This window comes from Lissotriton helveticus, chromosome 1_2 (assembly GCF_964261635.1).
Source record: "Lissotriton helveticus chromosome 1_2, aLisHel1.1, whole genome shotgun sequence".
Lineage (NCBI taxonomy): Eukaryota > Metazoa > Chordata > Amphibia > Caudata > Salamandridae > Lissotriton > Lissotriton helveticus.
In genome coordinates this window covers 187163345-187189644 of record NC_136058.1, presented here as the reverse complement: position 1 = coordinate 187189644, position 26300 = coordinate 187163345, and the positions used below count along the sequence as shown (strand labels likewise).

The window sequence follows — 26300 nt, the reverse complement described above, 5'->3', positions numbered from 1 at the left end:
AGATACTGTGATTTTTGATTACCCTGATTTTGGTCTTAGACAAAATGTATTGATTTAAATCAAACTCACTGGTGTGGTCTCAGTCATTGCGTGCATTTATTGTCTCGGTGGATGTGTGTGCTGTGTAGTCACTTAACACTAAGCTTCGGGTGCCTACCTGCTCGTGCCAGGCTACCCCCGGGGAACTGGCGACCCCAGTTCCTACAGTGTTATAACAGCTCTGGAAGGCTGGCTTCATGAAAACAAGGTACAGGACTATGAGAGATGGTACAATTCGATAATGAGGGAGCACATCATTATTAACTGTCAGAATTAACTTTTGCACCAGTTCCTGGTGGACTCTGATCTGACCTCTCCCCAAGAATTGGGAAAGAAGGCAAACAAATCGGTCCACACCAGGGTTAAGCAGACGAACCATGGTAGTGAAGGTGACCTGAAGAAGCAAGATTCTTCCAGATACCAGGAGAAGGGTGGGGAAAAGGGCAAAGACAAAAAAGAGTCTTCTCAAGAACCCCAAAAACCTGCCTCTGGGGTGAGTTCCAAAACTCCAACAAAAAAGGCAAAAAGAAACATTGGTGTTATTTATGTAAACGAAAGAACCATTGGACAAGAGATGCTGAATGTCCAAAGGCCAAGGAACCTACTGCCACTGCCCGAGGGCAACAGCACCCCCTAGCAATAGTGCAAGTGGTAGTACAGCAACCAAGGGATTAGTTGTGTTAACCTTGAGTTCTGAGGTGGGTTCTGGCCAAGTCAGAACTCCAGCTCAGGTTGTTCTATTCTGGGATGGTGGCATTGATCCTGCCACCTTAATAGTAAGTCCCACTAACTTGGCCAAGTACATGCAACAGCCTTTGATCAATGAAAAGTAGGCAGTACCTTTCAGAGACACAGGGGCCAGTTTTACCATGGTGACAGAGAAACTTGTGTTCCCTGAACAAATCGTACTTGGTCAAATGTACCAAGTAACCAACGCTAACAATGTCAGTGCTGATCATTCCTTGGCAGTTGTGAATCTAAGCTGTGAAGGGGTAACTGGACATAAGAGTGTTGTGGTTTCTCCAGTCCTACCTGTAGATTGTCTTTCTGATAGATACATCTGCCGTGTGGACTCCTCACCTTGTGAATATCCCCTTGCGTCAGCAACATTCGGAAATTCTTTTTGTAGCTTCGCGCCGACGTGGACTTGGACGTCATAGAGACACGGCATCGCACGCGACTCCGCTGACGTCACCGACGCCTACAATAGGCTCACGCCGGCGTGATGACATCAGTTCCCTTTTTTCCGCGTCGTCGACGCTAACGGTTTCGGGATACTCAGTAGCTTTTGGTAACTCTGTTATTGTTTTTCTTCGTTTCTTTGTTCTCTTGCCTCTTTGCCCCCTTATAATGTCGACAAAGAAGACTGAATTTAAGCCCTGCAGGGAGTGCGGGAAGATGATGTCTATTAGGGACCCACACCAGGACTGTATTTGGTGTTTGAGCTCCGACCACGACGTAGATGGATGTTCGTCGTGTCAAAAAATGAACCCAAAGGCCCTGCGAGAAAGGGAGACCAAGCTTCTTGTGGCGAAACTGAAAGCCGATAAAGGAAAGAAGTCTTCAAAATCCCGCTCGAGGAAGTCGAGGTCGAGGTCAAGATCAAGATCTTGAGAGGCGTCGGCTTCGAAGTCTTCGTTGGATCATGCTTCGAGGTCGCATAAGAAGCACAAGAAAAGGAGACATGAATCTCGACGTCATTTGGGTGAGAAGTCGGGCTCGAGGTCGAGATCGCCCAAGAAAATTAAATCGAAGGTAATTCAACCACAAGAGGTTTCGGATCGGGAAGGTGAAGTCTCGCCTTCGGAGTCGCAGGTTCAGTCTCCGACTCCGGTTTCCAATCCGACTCCGATGCCGTCTCCGGCTCAAGAAGAGGTCGAGGAAGTTCCTAATGAGGAAGAAGAATCGGCTCCTATTGAAGAACCAGATTCGAATCTGCCTCGAGATCGGCCTGAGGGTGATCATCCACCTTTTCCTGCACCAGGTCAGGATCCATCAGCGTTCCTGAACGCTATGTATGGAGTATTCTCGAGATCATGGTACACCTCTGGTGCACCTTCGGGTCCCATGGGTCCAATGGCATTTAATTTGGGTGTGCCTCACTCTTATGCCCCGGCACCTTTCATGCCGTATATGCCAGCCCCGACTCCGCTGTGGAAGTACCCAGCTCCTCCGAGGTCGACGCCGAGGTCGACGCCGGCTCGACCGAAGTCGACGACTCCAGCACCGGCGTCGCCCGCTCCAAGCAAATCTTTGGAGCATCCTTCTAAGCCTTCGGGTTCGGTACCGACGTCGGCTCCGGCGCCGTCGGAGTCGATGGTGGATCCGGCTGCGATCCGTGTTAAAGAGAGGTCTAGGAGGGAAGCTCAACGTCTCCTGGAAGAACGGAGGTATTATGAGTCTCATTCAGACTTGGAGGAAGGTGAACTGGATGAGAATTATTTCGAAGAGCTGGCTGATGCTAGTGGCCTTGATTTTTCCCCAGAGTGGGTATTACCATCAGGTCCGGATACGCCTTCTAAGGATGTCCAGCCATATCACGTGGTAATGAAAAAGGCAGCAGGACTTTAAGGCTTGACATTACCTACTGTTGAGTTTAAGTCAAATCTACTTACAGAGGTACTTCATTCTCCGAGCTCAGCTGTAGAACCATTACTCCCATTTAATGAGGCATTATCTGAACCTATTATGGAGGTGTGGAAAAAGCCTCTTTCTGCTCCTGCTGTCTCAAAAAGTGTGGCGAGGAGATATAGGGTGGCTCCCGAGGACCCTGCCTTTTTATCATCTCACCCTTCTCCTGAAAGTCTAGTGATTCAAGCTGCGTGCTCTAAAAAGTCAGTTGGTGCTTTTCCCCAAGTGCCTGGTGACAAGGAGGCCAAGAAACAAGATCAAGTGGCCAAGAAAACTTTCTCCTCCGCAAGTATGGCATTAAAGTCAACAAATGCCACTTGTCTTATGGGAAGTTATGTGCACGCACTTATGGACTCAATGCGTTTATTGATTCCTAAGGTTCCAGAAGACTGCTGGGGTGACTGTGAGGAGGTATTATCTGATACTCAAGCAGCGCAGCAGCTCGTCAGGTTATCCAGAGCGGTCTAGATACTGCAGATTCTGTGGCACGGATCATGGGCACTGCGGATGCCACTAGAAGATCAGCTTGGCTGAAGTCCTCGGATTTTTCTACGGATGTGCAGTCTGCACTTTTAGATTTACCTTTTGATGGAGTTGGACTCTTTGGCAAAAAGGCAGATACAGCCTTAGAGAGATTTAAGGATAGCAGGGCAACTGCTAGATCTTTTGGTCTTCAAGTAAGAGGTTCAACGGCCAGAAAGTTCAGAGGTTTTGGACGCTCTTCTTTTCGTACCTACAGACAAGGTCAACAGCAGCAACAACAGCAGCAGCAGCAAAATACCTTGTATAGGTCATACAGGGGAAAGCAAAGGGCACGTCCTCGAGGGCGTCAAGCCTCTTCCTCCTCCACCTCCTCCAACCCCCCAGCCACAGAAAAGCAGCCCTAGATCCGCCATTCAGGATCATGTGGGTCCGGTGGGGGGTCGGCTTACCCACTTTCTACGGGATTGGGAATCGGTTACATCAGATCTTTGGGTTCTCAATCTCGTAGAAAATGGGTATGCCCTTCCCTTTCGGGAATTCCCTCCCAATTACCCTCCTTGCCAGGGATATTGCTCAGAGGAACATCTGTTACTCCTACAGGAGGAAGTTCAAACTCTGTTAAGAAAGGGTGCGATAGAGGTGGTCCCAGAGCAGGAAAGGGGTCAGGGATGCTACTCCCGGTATTTCCTGATTCCCAAAAAGGATGGCAGGCTTCGTCCAATCCTGGATCTCAGGATCTTGAATTTGTATCTGAAACAAGAGAAATTCAAGATGCTCACCCTTGCTCAGGGTCTTCAGGCACTGCTGGAAGAAGACTGGATGGTGTAGCTCGACTTGCAGGATGCGTACTTTCACATCCCCATCCTAAAGTCGCACAGGAAGTATCTCCGTTTAACGGTGGGATCGCAGCACTATCAGTTTGCGGTCCTTCCGTTTGGGCTTACTACTGCGCCTCGAGTCTTCACTAAGGTGATGGCAGTGGTGGCGGCGCATCTCAGAAGGTCAGGGATTCCTGTATTCCCTTATTTGGACGACTGGCTGATCAAAGCAGAGTCGTCAGAGAGAGTGCTCCATCATCTGCGAGAAACAACCCAGTTGTTGTACAGGTTGGGTTTTTCGATAAATGTGCCCAAATCTCACCTGGTGCCCTCCCAGCGCAACCTGTTCATAGGTGCTGTACTGGACACAACTGTATGTCGTGCATTCCTTCCTCCTCAAAGGATTCACGACATACAGGAAATGAGTCCTTTATTTTACAGTGGAGCGGTCGTTCCAGTCCTGAAGGTCCTTCACCTGCTCGGTCTGATGGCTTCATGCATTCTGTTGGTCAACCATGCACGCTGGCACATGAGGGCGCTCCAGTGGTGCCTCCGCAGGCAGTGGTATCAGCACAACGGAGATCTCAGGGAGTCAGTGAAGATCTCCAGAGAAGCTGCGGCGGATCTGTCTTGGTGGGGCGTGGAAGGCAACCTGTCTCAGGGGAAGCCTTTTCAGTTGCCTCCTCCGGTGGCCACAGTGATAACGGATGCATCCACTCTAGGGTGGGGTGCTTATCTGGGGGATCTGGAGGTCAAGGATCTTTGGTCTCCAGAGGAAAGGTTGCTTCACATCAACCTTCTAGAATTGAGGGTGATACGTTTGGCGCTCAAGGCCTTCCTCCCTTCCCTTCGCCGTCGTTCGGTCCAGGTCCTGACGGACAACACGACCGCGATGTGGTACATCAACAAGCAGGGAGGTGTGGGGTCGCAGTGTCTCTGCAGAGAGGCTCTGCGTCTCTGGTTCTGGGTTCAGGACCATCACATTTGTCTGATGGTGAATCATCTGGCCGGAGTTCTGAACGTTCGTGCAGACAGTCTCAGTCGGCAGTTCTCTGCCGACCACGAGTGGAGGCTTCACCCGGAGGTGGTTCACGACATCTTTCAGATGTGGGGGACTCATCGGGTGGACCTGTTTGCCACTCGCGAGAATGCTCATTGCCTGTCTTTCTGCAGTCTCCAGTATCCGATGCAAGGAGCCTTGGGGGACGCGTTTCAGTTGAGTTGGGGAAATCAACTCCTTTACGCGTTTCCTCCCATACCTTTGATTCCTCGGGTTCTGAGGAAGATTCCCCAAGACCGGGCCCAAGTCATATTGGTCGCCTCGGACTGGCCAAGATGGGTGTGGTATACAGATCTTCTCCACCTCTCCTCTCACCCGCCGCTCCGTCTCCCTCTCAGGGCAGACCTCCTCTCTCAGATGGAGGGGCAGGTTCTACACCCCCACCTCCAGACATTACACCTTCTTGCCTGGAGATTGAACGGGGCAACCTGAATTCCTTTTCCCTCCCGCCCGACGTTGTGGATGTCATCTTGTCAGCCAGGCGTGACTCCACTAAGTCCATCTATTCTTATAGATGGTCAAAATGTGTCACGTGGTGTGGGGATAAATCTATTGACCCTTTCAGAGCCCATTTGTCTGATGTTCTCCAGTTTGCCCTTTCTCTGGCGCAACAGGGGCTTGCTGTTGCCACAGTGAAGGGCTATCTTTCAGCGCTGTCGGCATTTCTTTGTTTGCCTGACCAGCCATCTCTTTAAATCTCCTGTAGTTTTAAGGTTTTTGAAGGGCCTCACAAATAAGTTCCCTCCTACTCCTTTTATTGTGCCTCAGTGGGACTTAAATCTTGTATTGACCTTTTTGATGGGTGCTCCCTTCGAGCCTCTTCACAAATGTCCTATGAGGCTTCTGACTCTTAAGACAGTCTTCCTCGTTGCAATAACCTCAGCAAGGAGGGTAAGTGAGCTTCAAGCTCTTGGTTACAAGCGCCCTTTCTTGACCATTCATGCTGATCGAATGGTTCTTAGGACCAGGGCTGCTTTTCTGCCTAAGGTGGCAACTCCTTTCCACCTTGGTCAATCCATTACCCTCCCTACCTCTTATCCTCCCCCACACCCTTCTAAGGATGAGGAGAGGTTGCACCGTCTGGACCCCAAAAGGGCGGTGTCCTTTTACTTGGACAGAGCTAAAGACTTTCGTTTGGATGACCAGCTCTTCATTGGGTTTGCTGGCTGCAAAAAAGGAAGAGCGGTCCATAAAAGAAATTTGTCGAGATGGATCGTCCTCTGTATAAAGATCTGCTACTCTTTGGCCGGTAAGGAACCACCAGAGGGTATAAGGGCTCATTCTACAAGAGCTAAGTCTTCAACCTCAGCATTGGCTAGAGGTGTTCCTGTAGAGGATATTTGTAGAGCGGCTACTTGGTCTTCCCTCCACACTTTCGCGAAGCATTACTGCTTGGATTCCGAAGTGAGGAGGGACGGTCACTTTGCACGCTCTGTTCTCCAGGATTTCCTGGTTTAGAAGAGTGGACACCCTCCTCCGGGAGTGGGGATTGCTGTGGGACTCTATTCACAAGGTGAGGAATCCACACGGCAGATGTATCTATCAGAAGAACAAGTTACTTACCTTCGGTAATGCTTTTTCTGGTAGATACAATATCTGCCTGTGGATTCCTCACTGACCCACCCGCCTCCCTGTTGTCCACTCTTCTATACCAGAGTTTCTGTAATGTATTTATTTTATTGTCAAGGAGTTGTTTATTTCAAATGTTTTATTGCATTTGCTTCACACTGTGTGTGTTACCTTGATATTTGTACTGCGTATATGTCTACTGTCATTGGTCCGTCCGTGTGCCTCGAAGGCACGGAAAAAAGGGCAGAACTGATGTCATCACGCCGGCGTGGGCCTATTGTAGGCGTCGGTGACGTCAGCGGAGTCGCGTGCGATGCCGTGTCTCTATGATGTCCAAGTCCACGTCGGCGCGAAGCTACAAAAAGAATTTCCGATTGTTGCTGACGCAAGGGGATATTCACAAGGTGAGGAATCCACAGGCAGATATTGTATCTACCAGAAAAAGCGTTACCAAAGGTAAGTAACTTGTTCGTTAGGCAATGATTTAGAAACTTCAGCCTGGTCTGAAGAAGAGTTCAGGACTCATGCAGAAATGATGGGCATTTCTGCCCATCATTGCCCATCATTGCTGTAACCTGAGCTCAGGCTAAACAGCTCAGCACTGGGGGAGTGCTGGATCTTGAAAAAATGGACAAGACTGCTCCTAAGAGAAGCAGCAGGAAGGTTAGGGAATTATCCTCCTCCCAAACTCCCAGTGAGGATCAGTCTCCCGCGGGAGGTGACCCTAGTCCCTGGAAGTAATAGGCCAATGGAACATGGGCCTGCCAGGCAGAGTTCATAGGGGCATGGGGCCCTTCCAGGGCAGACTTGAGTTTGGAGCATCCTGTTCCTCTATTGAACTCCTGAGACAGCAAGCTTCTGCTGAGGAAGCAGAGAATGTCAGTGGTCCCATATGATTTATTGGGAAGATGGGCTTTTGTATTCTGAAGGTAGAGACCCCAAGCCTGGTGCCATTAGAATGTTGGTAATACCTCAGAAGTTATGGGGGTTTCTTCTCTTTCTGACACATCACATTCCCTTGCAGGACACCTTGGGCAAAGTAAGACTTGGGACAGGATTGTCCCTCATTTTCACTGGCCCCATATGTCAGAAGAGACCAAGGAGTGTTGTTGATCCTGTGTCACTTGCCAAGCCAGTGGTAAATCAGGTGGCACTACAAAGCCCCCCTTAATTCCACTTCCAGTGGTTGGGGTTCCCTTTGAGAGGGCAGTGATTGACATTGTTGGTTCCATGAACCCATGTGGTGGTGGACCATGCCATTAGATATCCAGAAGCAATTCCCCTCAGAATCACTATAGCTCCTGTTGTGCCCAAGGCCCTCCTGGGAATCTTTTCCAGATTGGACTTCCCTAATGAGGTCTTAACAGACAGACAGACAGAGGTACCAACCTTATCTCTAGTTACATAACTGCTATGCGGAAAGAGTGTAGAGAAAACCTGTGTACCAAAGCCTACCACCCACAGTGCAATGGGCATGATTCCCAGAGAAAGCTGAGGCAAAATGGGTTGTCTTACTACCCTGCCTTCGCTTTGCTTACAGAGAGGTTCCTCAGAAGGGGGTTGGCTACTGTTTATTTGAACTTCTGTTTTGACATCCAGTTAGGGGTCCATTGTGTCTAGTTAAGGAGGGGTGGGACCAACCTCTCAATCCCGCTAAACCGGATATTGCGGACTGTGTCCCTGGCCTGCGTTCACGTATGTCTGAGTACATGTAAAAGGCCAGCCAAGAGCTTCCGAAAGCCTGGCATGATCAAAAGGTTGTCCTGACTGTTTACCAGCCAGGCCAGAAGGTGTGGGTTTCGGATCCTGTGGCCCCAGCAGCATTCCAAGACAAATGGAGGGGGCCCCACACAATCTTAGAAAAGAAAGGTGAGGTCACCTACTTGGTGGACCTCGCCACTCCCAGACGTCTCCACAGGGTACTTCATGTGAACCGCCCGAAACCTTTTATGGACAGGGCTGACATGATCTTGCTGATTGCAACTGATGAGGGGCAGGAGGAAGAAGTGACCCTCTCTCTCATCTCTCCTCCCTCAGAACCCTCTTTATCGATCAGGTGACGGGGTAACCTTGGCAGGCAGCCTCACTGTCCAGCAGCAAGCTGATTGTAGAAAGGTCCTCAATCAGTACAAGCATTTGTTTTCTCTGACACCCAGTCAAAGCACCTGGTGTACCCATGAAGTGGACACAGGTGACAGTCTGGCAGTAAAGAACAAGATTCACAGGCAGCCTGACCATGTCAGAGATTGCATCAGGACAGAGGTCTAAAAGATGCTGGAATTGGGGGTCACTGAGCCTTCGGATAGCCCGTGGGCTAGTCCAGTAGTCCTGGTACCAAAACCTCACACCAAGGGTTTAAAAAGAGAGATTAGGTTTTGTGTGCACTACATATGCCTCAATTCAGTCACTAGAACTGATGCCCATCCTATTCCAAGGGCTGCTGAGCTCAAAGATACTCTGGCCTCAGCAAGTTTTCTGAGTACATTCGACCTAACAACTGGCTATTGGCAAATCTGACAAACTGAGGATGCCAAAAACAGTATTTCCAACCCCCAGTGGGCATTATACATTTATTGTGTTGCCCTTTGGTCTGAAAAATACACCTGCCACATTTCAGAGGCCGGCGACCAAAGTCCTAACAGCCCTGGAAGCATATAGTGCAGCATATCTAGATCGTATTGCTATCTTTAGCTCGACCTGGGAGGATCAACTGGTCCACCTCAGAAATGTTCTGGAAGCCCTGCAAAAGGCAGGATTCCCTATCGAGGCCACCAAGTACCAGAAAAGGCTGAGCAAGGTTGTATACTTGGGGCACCTGGTAGATGGAGACCAGATTCAGCCATTGGAGAGCAAAATCCAGACTCCTGAAGTCGCACAGAAAGTATCTCCGGTTTATGGTTGGATCGCAACATTACCAGTTTGTGGTCCTTCCCTTTGGTCTTACTCCTGCACCGCGAGTCTTCACCAATGTGATGGCAGTGGTTGCTCACCATCTCAGGAGGTCGGGAATCCCGTTTTTCTCTTACCTGGACGACTGGATTTTGAAGGCAGAGTCCCCGGAGATGGTGCGTCATCATCTGCCGGTTACAACCCAGCTGTGGTACAAATTGTGTTTTTCGATAAATGTACCAAAGTCTCACCTGGTGCCCTCACAGAGCAACCTGTTCATAGGGGTAGTACTGGATACCACTGTTTGTCGAGCTTTCCCTCCTCCACAAAGGATTCTTGACATTCGGGATATGATTCCCTTGTTTTACAATGGAGCGGTTGTTCCAGTTCTGAAGGTTCTTCGCCTGCTTGGTCTGTTCATTTCCTGCATCCTGTTGGCCAACTAAGCTCGCTGGCTCCAGTGGTGTCTCCGCAGGCAGTGGTATCAGCACAACGGAGATCTCAGGGAGTCTGTGAAGATGTTCAGAGAAGCTGCAGCTGATCTGTCTTGGTGGAGCGTGGAGGGCAATCTGTCTCAAGGAAAGCCCTTTCATCTTCCTCCATCAGTGGCCACAGTGATAACGGATGCCTCGACCCTAGGGTGGGTGCTCATCTAGGGGATCTGGAGATCAAGGGTCTTTGGTCTTCGGAGGAAAGGTTGTTTCACATCAACCTTATGGAATTGCGGGCGATACGTTTGGCACTTAAGGCCTTTCTCCCTTCCCTTTGCGGTCAGTCGGTTCAAGTCCTGATGGACAACACTGCTGGGATGTGGTATGTCAACAAGCAAGGAGGAGTAGTGTAGTACCGTCTCTGCAGAGAGGCGTTGCGGCTCCAGTCTTGGGCTCAGAATCATCGGATTTGCTTAATAGCAAATCATCTGGCCGGGGTACTGAACGTACGTGCGGACAGTCTCAGTCGACAGTTCTCCGCCGACCACGAGTTTGGGACTTCATCCAGAGGGATTTTTAACAAATGATTCACTTCATCACACCCCTGCACCACACCTGCTGCACTGTAATCAGGCATCGTAGTACAACCGGGCAGCATTCGGCCACCCGATTGAGACCCCAATGATGAAGCATGACACCAACTAGGTTGGTGTGTGAGGGGTCTTTAGAAATAATCTAAGGATCCCTTGGCACTTCAGACAAACTACATTGAGTCTAAACCTTCTTCCCTACTCAGGTTTTGGGGACTTCCACATTGTTTACTTGATAGGGAAGGTTCCCGCTCCTTTCCTCGCTCTCTCCTCATTATTGTTGACACACGTTCCTAGATACTCACCTAGAGTTTTTCCTTGGGTCTGTTGCTCTTCTATGTCTTTTGGGTCCATTCTTGACTTGAGTCATGGTTCGCATTCCACTATTTTAGTATATATTTTTGTCTCCCCCTGGAGACCATTGTGTACTTGTGCTATTTATGAGTTTTATTTCCTAAGTATTGTGTGTATTGTGTTTATATCTCCGGGTAGGAGATAATACATTGTGTTAGTGAGTGTTTGTAATAAAGTACATATTTTTATAACTACACTGTGTGATTCATTTTCATTTAACTTATACCATAAGATTAAGTACTGGTAAAACAAACTGCTTTACACTCCTGGACTAAACCTTAAGGCTGCTATCCACAGCTACCACTTAGAAAACTCTCTAAGGTTGTCTAAGACCACTAAAATCACCATGGGGGTTGTCTGGATTAGTGCAGGGTGCTATACTTACATACGTGAGCACCATATACTAAGCCAGCCTCCCACAGCGGCCTCTATTTGGACTTAGAAAACTTGCTGCACATCAGGTTATACCATTTATTTGCTCTACAGAATGAACCTTAAATATGACGGACAGGCTGCCGGAGGAAAGGCATAAGCAGTGACTCCTCTATCCCATCTGTTTGATGCATTGATGGCAAAAATCTTAATGTGCTCCCGAATGCCTTGATGACCACTCAGTTCTTTTCTTGCCCTTGTCCTTCTGTACTTTCCTAGTTTGGAATGCATTTATTGTCTTTACAGACATAACCCCTGAGAAGTCTTTGAGACCGCCTGAGAAGCCTTTGTTCTGGAGATGATCATTCTGACTCGTGTATTCTCTGATATTGAAAATACAGGGCATGCATGAAACGGTATCCCTTCCAATTCATATCGTATTCAAGAGTTGTTTCACTTCATGCTATTTCTTTAGTTACATATTTACACTTGATTTGTTTTGCATGTGAAAAAAAAAATATATATATATATATATTTTAAAGATGCACTATATGTGTTTTTCTTTACTTACTAGAATGATCTATTGCTCTTGTCCTTAACTAGTGACAACTTTCAAGTGTTTTCTATAAATGTAAATCTCTATCACTATTATTGTCTTGATTTCGCAGGTCACTGATCATTTGTCGGTTTGCTTCCTTCCAGATTGAGTGTTCCCTCAAGGGTCCTGTTGGAAAAGGATCAAGCGGGAATAAAAGGCAGGTAGGATTTCCAGTTTTCTGGAGTTTTTGAAGCTAAGAAAGAATTCAAAAAAATTCTCCCTATGAGGATCCTTCATGCAAATACCGCCAATGATAATATGTGTGAGCAACATACCTATTGGTTCAAAAACGACCAATGAGGTCTTTGCAAATGCTCACAATACTTGTGAAATATTTTGAAATGTTTCAGGAAAACTCTCAGGTAGATATCTCTTTCCAGATTCATTCAAATTTCTTGAGATGATTGGTTGCAGCTCATGCTTATTTTCTTTGTCCACATATAAGCACTTTGGAGTTTATGTGCTACTTGGTTACAAAAACATCAGGTTTGAAATTTTAAACCTGGTAATTTGAGAAAGTTTTCTCTGTTTTCTTTCCTTGTATAATGATTGCTTTGTATTTTGCTTTGGCTGCAGTTAATATGTTCTCCCTCTTTAATTTGATGTTTTAAGGCCTGTCCTTATGTCCAGTGGCATATGGTGGAGCAAAAACGTGTTTAACTAGTATGTGATAGAGACTCTAGCTGCAGATTCCTTACCTTTGAATTTCCCAGGCGTCAGGCTGAATCCGGAATATTTTGCTGAGCAATACCCCCTGCTCGCAACGTTGGGTGGCTCCATGTGATGTTGTCGGTGTCGTTAGCGTTGGTTATGACGCAGCAGTGACAATATCGCCACCCCCCCAGGCGTGCGGATGCTAGCACTTTTCTTTCCGCACCAGTTAAGCGCTGGTCCAGGAAGGTAAGGAATCTGCTGCTAGACAGTCTCTACAAGATAATGCATAATAGAAGACAAGTAACTTGTTCATTTGGACTTTTCATGTGTGTCTCTTATACTACATAAAACATAACAAATTCTTCATAGCAGTTAATTTAGGATGATATCCGATTAATTGTTCAGTTGTAATACTGTCTAAGGAGGCATGATTAGCAGTGTTATATGTAAACTCTGTTGACCAAAGTGACTTCACGTAATTGCTTTCTAACTGAACTGCAATATAGGTATTGTTTGTTGGACCTGACATCATTACGTGGCTTTCCCCCAACTTTTTGCCTTCCATCCTCCTACTTTTGTAGTGCAGTTCCTATATTTCCAATAGGTTCTGCGCATTGGAATAACATAAACGATAGTTTAGACGTAGGACTTAGGTCGACTAGGTCTCTATTGAATATGTTAGACTTAATTATGAATGCCAGCTAGCTCAGAGGTCACTAGAAGCTTTCTCGAATTCACAAGAAGGGATTAGTTTCTGACAACCGCATAAACATGACAACTTTGCTCCCCTAGAACAAGGAGGGTATCTCCAGAGTCGCGGAAACAATAGATAGCTATTTTACCCAGTCAATCGTGCATGCTTAGTTTCACCAGGAGTGCAGAGAAATAGAGAGACTGGCGTTTTCAATAAAAGTGGTTATTTATTGAGCAGTCTTCTTTCTCATGCAAGAGAAGTGAATTGCCACAATTGCAATACTTGTCATAAAGTAAAGTGCGTACAGTAAAAGGAGTATTATGAAATAATACTGTAAAAGCATTTATATGGTTTCTAAGCCATAAGATACTTAAAACGGATAAAATACAGACAATGATAAAAGTTGACTAAACGTACTCAACTGGTGCTTCTAAAATACGCCTACCCCAGTGTACCTAACCTAAGCCTAGTACGTGGGAAGGAGTAAGTGAGATGTAGTTTGAGTTAAGATAGTTTTTGCCAAGAATCTGAATCAAGAATTCTCTAAGGGTCTAATCAGCTCGGTACCTTGGTTATAGAATGAAGGAGGTCTTGTATCTCTCTCTCAGGACTCGATCTCCCAGCAACCCGCGAGGGTGACAGGGAAACACTGGAGCTGGATTTCTCGGCAGGAGAAAAGACAGCGTCTCTCTCAGTGCGTCAATGGGAGGGTCGGCTTCCTTCGGCACTCGCTTCAGCAGGGCGTCGGGCAAGTAGATAGCCGATCTGCTCCAAACCACTGTGTCTTTTCCTAAGGCAGATGCTGGTATATTTATACCTGGAAGGTGCAGAGTTTGACGTAAGGTTGGACATAAGACGTCACTAAGAACTCGCAGTTCTTTCAGGACTCCAGTAGTTCTAGGACAAATCAATACAGAAGCAGGGGGGATTCCCGGGCTGCTGGAGGCTTGGTTTGGTTAAGAACGCGTTGTACTTTCTAGGAGTCTATGGGAGTAGCCTTGCCGTATTTGGACTGCATTGGCTATGACTTAATATGGGTATGATTCTTATGCCTTTATAAGGATATGATTTGATATAACCACATAAGGGCATAAATCTGGAATATTTTAAATAGGGTCCTAGATACGTTTACAACACCCACTCCACGTATAATGTCCATCATTACTAAATACTAAGCAATTATAAACATTTTTATGCATGTGTTTTACAGCCCACCCCAAAATACATAAAATGCATTTGAAATGGTATATACGAAAAATGAGTATTATACTGTACGTTTTCAAGCAGTGGTATCATTCAAAAATTGCATATTGAAATATTTCCTGAATGAAGCATGAAATTTACATTTATGAAACGGCTCTTAATACAGAAGAGAAGGTCGAGACCATTTCATCACATATTTATACAAGACTGTACATGTGCTAGAGGCTAAGTCAAAATATTGTCTCTAGAGTTTCTAAAAATAGAAATCTGGCTCTCTAAGAATAGTTCTACTTTAAGCAGAGTATCATGCGACAAAAAGGTAAATATTTTGGGAACTGGGAAAAATAATTTAGTTTTTAGGGGAAAACAATAGTTCCAATGTTTTTGTAGAAGTTCTGTTTATCAAAACTGAAGGCCGAATTCAGAGTTCAGGGAACGCTGTGTGCTCGTGTTTTTTAAAAGTTATTCTCGTTGATAGGAGAGAACATTAACTCAGATAGGCTGGCAAAGAATTTGTCTACAACAGTAGGTGAAAGTTGGACCAAGACCGAAAAAGTAGAAATAGTGCATATGTGAGAAGCATTGCCGTCATCGGTGTCTAGATCAGCAATGTTCACAGAAGGTTGTACCTGTGTGCCGTTTTCATCTCGTACCTCACCGCCACCTAATCGTAATGGTGAGGTATCAACGAATGCCGTCATCAGAATAGGTAGCCGCTGGGGACAACACGTTGCATGAGCCGTTACCGAACAAAGCAAAGTATTGATATCCATAGGTACTGCTGATGGGAGTGTGAGACAGACGTCTAACACGCATTCTTCTCCGCAGAGCAGGCATCGTAGAACAGGTAGGATGCAATCTTGCCAGATTGGTCTGAATGAAAGAAACCAGGTAGTATTCAGATCTCTTAGCCGAGCCAAGCCGAGGACTTTAGTAATCCGGTCTCGGTATCACATTGCTAGGATCGTTTCTTCCATTGTAACCTGAGTTTTGTCTGTGACTTGACTTGCCATATCGGAGCAGAAGGAACAAAAATAAGATTCCTGCTACAAGTCCCAAGATGAGAGGCAGGCCACCGAACACAAAGTGCCCAAAATTCGGGAAGATGCTTAGGACTGCTTCAAAGGGTTTTAACAGTCCCAAAAAAATTGTCTCAAATACGTGTGCAATGCCACTGGTATCTGACATGTTTAGGATTTGACTTAACATTTCTACAAAATGCACGGGACAATTTGTTGATAATAATGCATGTATCTCTGCTGCTGTCCTTGCAAATTGCAGATCATACGTTTCTCTAGACGAGGTTAAAGGCACAGTTGTTTGTAAAAGAATAGACTTCATTCTGCTTAAAGTATCAATTTGAATAGAAGAGATATTCAAGGAAGGCCATATTTCTGCCTCCTTGTCTGGCTTGCTGTTTGGATACAATACTTGCATACAGCAAGTGGCCCTGGAAGTAACACTCACGAGATAGGCAGTTCCTGGCACCATGCCACAACAGCTGCGGTCTCTTATTATAACGTAACTGCAGTTGGAAAGTTGTCTGAAAAAAGGCTCTATCTGTGTAGCAGGGGTGCCGTGCAAGTGACATGAAAGGTTATTCGACGTACCTTCACAGGCTCCATGTAAGTTAATACCTTGAGCCTGAACGGAGATTTTGTAACATCCAGCCTAACTGTACAATAGAACGTAATTGGGACTGGCTATGTTGTAACATTAGCATATCCTGTTCTATTATATCACTAGCAGATGATACAATGCTGTCCAGTGAATAAATTCTGGAGGACAGAGTCGTTAACCCATTGTCCACTACAGAGGGTGTTTTTTCCAAATTGATACGATCAATTTCTCGTATTTTTTCAGCAGTTCCAATTTGTGTTACTTTCCAAGCTTCGTTGTAAGCAGAGTATATACCGGCAGCACCTTCTTTAAGGAAAGTCAAGTGTTGATTTCAGGTAGTGTGGATTTTTGTAGCCATTCGAGGCATAGTTTTCCTACACTGTATGTTGTTATTATCCCTGGATGTTGTCTCTGGGAATATCTTGGGTCTGGCCTGTTCTGTTTGGACCCCTGTGTTTTGTTCAGGAATCTATCTTGACAGTTATTAGTGTCTGTGGGCCAGATCACCTATTTTTTCCAATCAGGATTTGTTCTGTTTTGGTGTAAAATATGGGATACGTCTATCTCCACATCTGTAGTGCTATTACTATCAGGTATGGGCTTTGGTATAGACGGGTTGTTTAATCTTTTATCTTGGCTATACCAAGACAGGTTGTTTGTTGAATGGTGCCATTCAGGAATATTATTTGTTCTGGGATCATGCAGGCTCTGAATAATGATTCTAAACATTGTACCTGCCAGTCTTTTGTACCCCAGGCGGTTTTTGTCTCAATATTTTTTTTCCAAAATTCAAAACCAAAGGTAGACATTTTTTTATAACATTTTTCAGAATAAATCAGTTTAGTATTTTTCAACATGTTTTTCATTCCTGTCTTATTTGAAATTTTAAAATAAAACGTTTCTGGATCAGTTTTATTAAACCCTGAGAAGTATGGGAATTTCTCATAAAATGTTTTCGAGCTGCCTTTTGGCGGTGTCGGACAATGTTCCCATTGATTATAAGTAAAAACATTTCTAAGATTAGCGGATTTATGCAAATAATGATGCCCATAATGATTAAAACAATACATTTCTTCATAATCTGATGAACCTTGTAAATGATCATATTCTGTAAATTTTGCTGACATTTCTAAATCTGACATCATATTGTTAATATTTTCAAAGTCCCAATCATCAGAGAAAGTACTAGGTGATACAAAGTCACTTAAAGAAACCTTGAACTGATGTGGATATTTCAAGAGTTCAACCGGGCCATAGATGTCGTAATCAGTAGTGTCCCATGCTACACCACCAGGTATAGGAATGGCTGTGATGTTCACTGATGACAGTTCTCTTTTTTCGATGTGAGAAGATCTGTGAGGTTTTAAAACCAAGTTGATGTTCTGACTTGCTGTGTCCATTGTACTGTATTTTCCATCAATCATTCTTCCCAAGCTTAAAACCAAAATGAGCCAGAGCAGGAGGAAAAGTACACCTAACACAATCCACAATCCATGGTGAAATCAGATATGTTTCTCCAAGTTGATGAAAGAGTTCTGTAATTTTGTCTTTGAAAGTTTTGTTTGCTGGCTTGTCTTCATGTTCACTTGGATCCTCAGAAAAGTCATCAAAATTGATGAAGTAGCCAGATGCAGTTCTGTCAATTGTTGGAATTGCGTCTGGATTTTCATTAATCTTTGGATTTGTACGGTCAGAGGCTACATCATTGTAGACAGGTGTTTCTTGACGAACTGTTGCAATTTGGGTTTCAAGAGGCACAAGTTCCATGGCTTTGTTGACTAGTCCTTCTTTATTCACTGCAGGTTTATCAAAAGTGATTAATCTCTCAGTTTGAATCTCTTGAATTGTAGCAAGGTTTGGTCTTCTGCTACTTCTTATGAGTCCACTGGGCCTACTACTTAACATTGGCCACATGATTGTGGTTTTACCAGGTCGATTGATACAACTCTGTTCTCCTTTTTACCAGCAAGGGGCGGTAGTACTATTGATCTTGTTCCGCTGATTGCCATGACAGCTTCTGCTTTTCTGTAAGAAGGCCCAAATTCCTTCTTCACCGCGATCTTTTCTCTGACCAGATCTCCAATCTTTGGAATCCAGACAGGTCTTGCTGGGACAGGTGGTTTTTCTTCAGTGGCCGTTGGCTTTAGCTTTGTGTTACTTAGACTTCTTCTTGTTTCATTTAAGTCCTGTAAAACAGCCAAACGATCTTTGATATCAAAGGTTTTTTGTTCCACCACTGAAGTCTGACAATCGAGGTCTTCGATTATCATTCTTGTACCAAACAAAAGTTCATACGGAGTGATTCCACCCAGAGAATTTCTTGGCAGATTATTAAGACTACGTTGGACACTTATTAGATGTTTGACCCACCCATCATCCGAAACCTAATACCCTCGCTGTTATAGATTGCTTTATGTCACGTTTTTTTCTCTCCACTACCGCATTTCCCTCAGGATGGAATGGACTAGAGTACAGCAACCCAATGCCCATGCTGGCCATGGCCTCCTTGTAAGCTCCAGAGCTAAATGCAGGACCCTGGTCAGAATGTAGCATGCCAATTGCGTATGTGCCGATAAAGACTCGCTAATCTTTTATAACAGTTCTGGCGTCAGCCGAGCGTTGGGGCTACATCCAAATGAATCTTGTGCAGAAATCCACTGCGACCATGATATATTTATAGTTGCAATCCCTTTGTAAGGGACCACAGTGGTCCAGGTAAACACATGCTAATGGTTTATCTGAGATTAGAAGGGGCGTCTGTGCTGGTCGTTTCACTGTTGATACTTTCATTCTTTGGCATATTTCACATTCTAGAACATAGTTTCTAGTCTGTTTTCTCCTGCGTGGCCACCAATATCTATGTTTTAATAATGATACTGTGGCGGAAACACCAGCATGTGCAGAAGCGATCCATTCATGTGCCGCTAAAATGAGTCCTAACCTGTGTTCCATGTTTGGAATTGCTCTATCCCCCACTCCAGGGATTACAGCAAAAGCAATATTATTCGCATCAGTTTTGATTGAGTACTTTACTGGAAAGCCTTTCGGGAGTGTCTTACCACTTTCTTTTACTGAAGCACTGACAGCTTGCATTATCTCGCTGTCTATTTTTGTTTTTGACCGGGTAATGGCAGCTACGGAAACCGTTTGCACAACCGCCTTCGCGGCCTCATCAGCCAATGAATTCCCTGCAACGTGAACGCCATCACGTTGATGACTCAGTGTATGTTTCACGTGAGTCTTTTGTAGTTCTTTCTGTAAAAGAACTACTTGTTCCCAAAGCATTTTATGCTTGTTTGTGCCACCTTTTGCATCTTTGAAACCGTTTTGAACCCAGTTCTGCAAGTATTCATTGTAAGACTGGACGCAATAATATGAATCGCACACGATTAGTGCGGGGAATTCGCGATCGGTATTTTCAAGCGCCATCTTAAAAGCCTGTAGTTCAGCTCGCTGAGCTGTACAGTCTCCGAGTGATTGAGTTTTAGTGACCAGTGGTCTGAATTTTCCTTCGTGCCAACGACCTTTAACAATCGCGCACGCAGCACTATATGTTTGTTTACCCCCAACTGCGGGTTGTGCTGAACCGTCTGTATATATTATGCAGCCGTAATGTTCGAGAGGCAGAATTTCAGTCGGCAGAGGACATTCATATTCGTATTGGAGAAATTCTTGCGGTTTTAAGTTAGGATCAAATTCGTATACTACGTCTGATGCAGCAAGAGAATTAACCCATTGTATCCATCTCGGATGTAAAGCTTTAGCATTGGGAATGCTTGCTCTTGTTGCTGCTTCTAGGGCAGGTACGGGTGTAACGATTATTATAGGTTTACCTTGTGCGAGGGCTCTTTCTTTTGCTATAGCAGTTTGAACCGCAGTCAGAATTTTTTCAGTAGAACTGAATTTAATTTCAGCTTGTGTGTACAAGTGTGATTTATAAGCTATTGGTACCGTTTCTCCCTCATTAGAGGTCAGGTATGTGAATCCGCATCTTCCTGGGATGACCCGGATTACAAGGTTGCGTTCGTTTGCGCGTGTTTGCAGTTTTGTTTTAGTTAACATGTCTGTTTGTAGTGATCGTAAAATTTCTGTGTGTTTCTGAGTCCAATTAATTAGTTTGAAATCAGGTTTTATTAATTCGTAAAGGGGTTTAACCCTCTCTGCATAATTTAGAATGTAAGTTCTTCCGAAATTGAGGAAACCTAAAATTGATTGTAAGTTTTTCAGCGTTTTTGGAGCTTGGAGTACTGCACACTTCTCTAAGAAGTTGTCTGCTAGGCTTTTGCCTTCACTTGATAACTCATATCCTAAAAATAGGACAGTGAGGTGGGCAATTCGTGACTTTTTAAAGTTGAATTTGTACCCTTCAGATGCGAACCCAAGTATGATGGTGTTCACTCTTTTCAAGTGTGTCTCCAGGTCATCGTCTGTAAGATAGATGTCATCGACATAAGATAATGCCTCATCATCATATATTTGTAGTAATTCTGTTACCCTGGCTGAAAATAATCCTGGGCTATTCTTGAATCCCTGTGGGAGACAACAAAATTGCTTTTGGGCCCCCATACTGGAGAAAGCGGTCAAATACCTGCTTTCTGGTGCAATGTTTTGACAGAAGAAACCATTTGAAATATCTAATGTCGTTTTATATTTTTTGCGCACGATGTTATTCATTAGTGCTGCACTGTGTGAGTTTTGTTCTGCAAATGTTTTGCAACAAGAGTTTAGGTGTCTGTAGTCCAAAACTAGACGGTATGAATTGTCTGGTTTGGAGACAGGAAACAAAGGATTGTTCATTTGTGAGGTGCATGTTTCAATCACCCCCTGGTATTCAAGTTGATCTAGGATCTCTTTGACTTGTTTTTTAGCTTCTTGCTTAACAGGATACTGCCTTTGTGCAGTTGGTTGATTTTTTAACTGAATTTTATGGTGAGGAGAATCCTCATACCATCCTACATGATTTTTATATAATGCAGGGGCTTGGGCCACTGCCCATTTTCTAGCATATGTGTATTTTTTAGGGCTCTCCTATTATATCCCGCAGGGATTAATAGGTGAGACTATAGGGGCTAAACTAAGAGCTAAACTAAGCTCTCAAAAAGCGGATTACCAGAAGTGCATGTGGTCTTCTCGTGAACACGCTTCTATCCGCCTGCCTGCCTGTCTGCCTCGCATCACCACATCAAAGCCAGCCATCTGTTGCTTCCCCAGCATGGTGCCGCCTGCAGCTTCACTCGAAAGGGATCCGCTCCGCCCCCTGCTGCATCAAAGGCTTTTTTACATTTATGCAATGGCGACAGCTTGATTTTAAGGCCTTCTGTCCCATTCCTATGGTTTTCTGTGATTGCTTGAGCTTTTTATTTTACCACAGACGGGGCACTTATGTGACTGCTTGTGCGTCCCCTTTATATTTACAAAAAATACTCATGCAGGGTCGCACTTTAATTTTAAATATGGTGGCAGCACCTCTTGTTTAGCTAGACCTTGTAGCCTAGGTACATACTTGCGGGAATCACAAACGAATCTCTGAATGCAATGTATACTTTGTTGACCTCTCTGTTGCCCTATAAGAAGATTTCATGAATACATCCTTCATTCATGCACATACTATTGGCCTAAAAGCCTGCATTAGCTGAAAATGAGTTGGCTGCACCCCCTGCCCCCACTCTCCAGCGTGTACCAAATGTAACACAATTGATGCCCACATAGAATGGATAATCGACACTGTCTGCACTTTAAATAACCCCACTTCCGTCTTTTTTGTCACATACAGTTACTGCCCAGTGTCTGTGGCAGGCCGTAAGAATTCTTAAGCTTATTTTTCCAAAACCACTCCTGCTGAAAAGACGTTTCCATGCGTTTTCCTGAAATTAAAGGTTTTTTGTTTATTTCTGAGTTACTCCACACCACCGCTCAACTCCACATCACCGCTCAACTCCACATCACCGCTCAACTCCACATCACCGCTCAACTCCACACCACCGCTCAACTCCACACCACCGCTCAACTCCACACCACCGCTCAAATACCCATCACCGTTAAAGGCACAGTTGTTTGTAAAAGAATAGACTTCATTCTGCTTAAAGTATCAATTTGAATAGAAGAGATATTCAAGGAAGGCCATATTTCTGCCTCCTTGTCTGGCTTGCTGTTTGGATACAATACTTGCATACAACAAGTGGCCCTGGAAGTAACACTCACGAGATAGGCAGTTCCTGGCACCATGCCACAACTGCTGGGGTCTCTTATTATAACGTAACTGCAGTTGGAAAGTTGTCTGAAAAAAGGCTCTATCTGTGTAGCAGGGGTGCCGTGCAGGTGACATGAAAGGTTATTCGACGAACCTTCACAGGCTCCATGTAAGTCAATACCTTGAGCCTGAACGGAGATTTTGTAACATCCAGCCTAACTGTACAATAGAACGTAATTGGGACTGGCTATGTTGTAACATTAGCATATCCTGTTCTATTATATCACTAGCAGATGATACAATGCTGTCCAGTGAATAAATTCTGGAGGACAGAGTCGTTAACCCATTGTCCACTACAGACAGTGTTTTTTTCAAAATTGATACGATCAATTTCTCGTATTTTTTCAGCAGTTCCAATTTGTGTTACTTTCCAAGCTTCGTTGTAAGCAGAGTATATACCGGCGTATATGAAACGTTTTGACGCTGTTTGCGAGGTCCCAGTAAGAAATCTTGCAAGTCAGCACCTTCTTTAAGGAAAGTCAAGTGTTGATTTCAGGTAGTGTGGATTTTTGTAGCCATTCGAGGCATAGTTTTCCTACACTGTATGTTGTTATTATCCCTGGATGTTGTCTCTGGGAATATCTTGGGTCTGGCCTGTTCTGTTTGGACCCCTGTATTTTGTTCAGGAATCTATCTTGACAGTTATTAGTGTCTGTGGGCCAGATGAACCATTTTTTCCAATCAGGATTTGTTCTGTTTTGGTATAAAATATGGGATATGTCTATCTCCACATCTGTAGTGCTATTACTATCAGGTATGGGCTTTGGTACAGACGGGTTGTTTAAGTCTTTTATCTTGGCTATACCAAGACAGGTTGTTTGTTGAATGGTGCCATTCAGGAATATTATTTGTTCTGGGATCATGCAGGCTCTGAATAATGATTCTAAACATTGTACCTGCCAGTCTTTTGTACCCCAGGCGGTTTTTGTCTCAATATTTTTTTTCCAAAATTCAAAACCAAAGGTAGACATTTTTTTATAAAATTTTTCAGAATAAATCAGTTTAGTATTTTTCAACATGTTTTTCATTCCTGTCTTATTTGAAATTTTAAAATAAAACGTTTCTGGATCAGTTTTATTAAACCCTGAGAAGTATGGGAATTTCTCATAAAATGTTTTCGAGCTGCCTTTTAGCGGTGTCGGACAATGTTCCCATTGATTATAAGTAAAAACATTTCTAAGATTAGCGGATTTATGCAAATAGTGATGCCCATAATGATTAAAACAATACATTTCTTCATAATCTGATGAACCTTGTAAATAATCATATTCTGTAAATTTTGCTGACATTTCTAAATCTGACATCATATTGTTAATATTTTCAAAGTCCCAATCATCAGAGAAAGTACTAGGTGATACAAAGTCACTTAAAGAAACCTTGAACTGATGTGGATATTTCAAGAGTTCAACCGGGCCATAGATGTCGTAATCAGTAGTGTCCCATGCTACACCACCAGGTATAGGAATGGCTGTGATGTTCACTGATGACAGTTCTCTTTTTTCGATGTGAGAAGATCTGTGAGGTTTTAAAACCAAGTTGATGTTCTGACTTGCTGTGTCCATTGTACTGTATTTTCCATCAATCATTCTTCCCAAGCTTAAAACCAAAATGAGCCAGAGCAGGAGGAAAAGTACACCTAACACAATCCACAATCCATGGTGAAATCAGATATGTTTCTCCAAGTTGATGAAAGAGTTCTGTAATTTTGTCTTTGAAAGTTTTGTTTGCTGGCTTGTCTTCATGTTCACTTGCATCCTCAGAAAAGTCATCAAAATTGATGAAGTAGCCAGATGCAGTTCTATCAATTGTTGGAATTGCTTCTGGATTTTCATTAATCTTTGGATTTGTACGGTCAGAGGCTACATCATTGTAGACAGGTGTTTCTTGACGAACTGTTGCAATTTGGGTTTCAAGAGGCACAAGTTCCATGGCTTTGTTGACTAGTCCTTCTTTATTCTCTGCAGGTTTATCAAAAGTGATTAATCTCTCAGTTTGAATCTCTTGAATTGTAGCAAGGTTTGGTCTTCTGCTACTTCTTGGGAGTCCACTGGGCCTACTACTTAATATTGGCCACATGATTGTGGTTTTACCAGGTCGATTGATACAACTCTGTTCTCCTTTTTACCAGCAAGGGGCGGTAGTACTATTGATCTTGTTCCGCTGATTGCCATGACAGCTTCTGCTTTTCTGTAAGAAGGCCCAAATTCCTTCTTCACCGCGATCTTTTCTCTGACCAGATCCCCAATCTTTGGAATCCAGACAGGTCTTGCTGGGACAGGTGGTTTTTCTTCAGTGGCCGTTGGCTTTAGCTTTGTGTTACTTAGACTTCTTCTTGTTTCATTTAAGTCCTGTAAAACAGCCAAACGATCTTTGACATCAAAGGTTTTTTGTTCCACCACTGAAGTCTGACAATCGAGGTCTTCGATTATCATTCTTGTACCAAACAAAAGTTCATACGGAGTGATTCCACCCAGAGAATTTCTTGGCAGATTATTAAGACTACGTTGGACACTAATTAGATGTTTGACCCACCCATCATCCGAACCTAATACCCTCGCTGTTATAGATTGCTTTATGTCACGTTTTTTTCTCTCCACTACCGCATTTCCCTCAGGATGGAATGGACTAGAGTACCGCAACCCAATGCCCATGCTGGCCATGGCCTCCTTGTAAGCTCCAGAGCTAAATGCAGGACCCTGGTCAGAATGTAGCATGCCAATTGCGTATGTGCCGATAAAGACTCGTGAAGGACTGGACTTTTCAACAGTACCAGCGGTGCCAGGGAACAACACCTATAACCTTCATGGGATACCTGTTTCGGCGCACAAACTACAGAGACACGGGACACTTCCTTCGGCGTCAAAGATTCAAGGTTTATTGCTGCAGGGAACACAGAAGTCACGACAAGTACAACACGTGCAACTTGGGGAGACTGCTTCAAATTGGTTCTGTGGATCGCTCCTTTTATACAAAATTAACTCATAGGACAACATGGTACACAAAAGTTTACAACCTGGTTCCCATAATTATCCCCCAGAGGGGTCGCTTTGGTCACTTTGGTACACATAAGGTCCGGAACATAAGTGCGGAAACATTTGGCGGTTCCCAACTGTAAAAACCCATCTTCCCAACATTAGTGAATTCCAATTGGCAGTAAAACAGATCGAAATAGGGACAAAGACAGGTGCAGAGGGAGATGGAGACAGTGGGGAAATCGAAAAGGGTGTAAAAGGGGAGGTATCGGGAAACACGAGATACAGGCATCAAAGGGACGTGCCTAATGAGATGCACGGCTGAGACAATAAACCGGACGGCAAGATGAGCCTCGAGCGGGGCCATCTGCCTTACAGTATCATCCCCCTCATCGTAAAAGATATTTACAAAGTACATGTGTCTTCCACAAATATCCTGAGAGTCCCAGGGTGACGAAGCGGACAGTGTCCGTTCGCTGGCTACTTGAGGGCAAGAGACAAAATGGATGCCGTATCTAAGATGGAACCCGTGGGTACAGATGAAAAACCCACATATCAAATGAACGGTTTAAGTTAGCACAGCGAAACTGCGCACACTTACTAAACTCGTCATTTGCGGTTCTTAGATACCAGACTCGACCATATTCGTGCGAATCAAAAAACATCACTTAAAATTGTCACGGAACCTCAGACGCTCCTTTTGCCCTCATGTAGGCAAGCACTAGTCGGAATCATATTCGATATTCATCAGACCCTCGAGATGTTGCTGTAGCATAGCTCTGTCCAACCGAGACCCTTTGGTAACAGGTGGCTGTCTCATACACGTTGTAGCACAGAGGCCACATAAGGCAGGACCGCACTGCACGCAAAGGCAACAAGTGAACAGGAACACTACAACGACTCCAATGATCGTCAGAATTTTCCAACCCCAAGTCGACATTAGGCCCCAAAACCATCCAAGTAGCGTCCAATCCCCTACATCCACGTGTATGGATTCGGAGATCTTATGCAACTTCGAGATGGCTTGATAGACAGTCGGAGCGTTATCAGGAATGAAAATACAGCAGCTCGAA

The 26300-nt window shown here is 44.5% G+C and overlaps 1 protein-coding gene across 45 annotated transcripts in view; it reads left to right on the top strand.

Moving 5' to 3' along the window:
• The window catches only part of LOC144799531 (uncharacterized), a 5513712-nt gene that overhangs the window by 4165869 nt on the left and 1321543 nt on the right, over positions 1–26300 (top strand). For 43 of the 45 annotated variants that reach the window (XR_013603860.1, XR_013603862.1, XM_078671256.1 and 40 more), the window contains one exon: positions 11939–11995. Coding sequence is in view for 42 of the 45 variants with exons in the window: in XM_078671256.1 (XP_078527382.1) it covers positions 11939–11995 (57 nt within the window). In the remaining 3 variants the exon portion in view is untranslated. The remainder of the gene's footprint in view (positions 1–11938; positions 11996–26300) is intronic. The other 2 variants (XR_013603865.1, XM_078671240.1) reach the window with 1 other exon arrangement.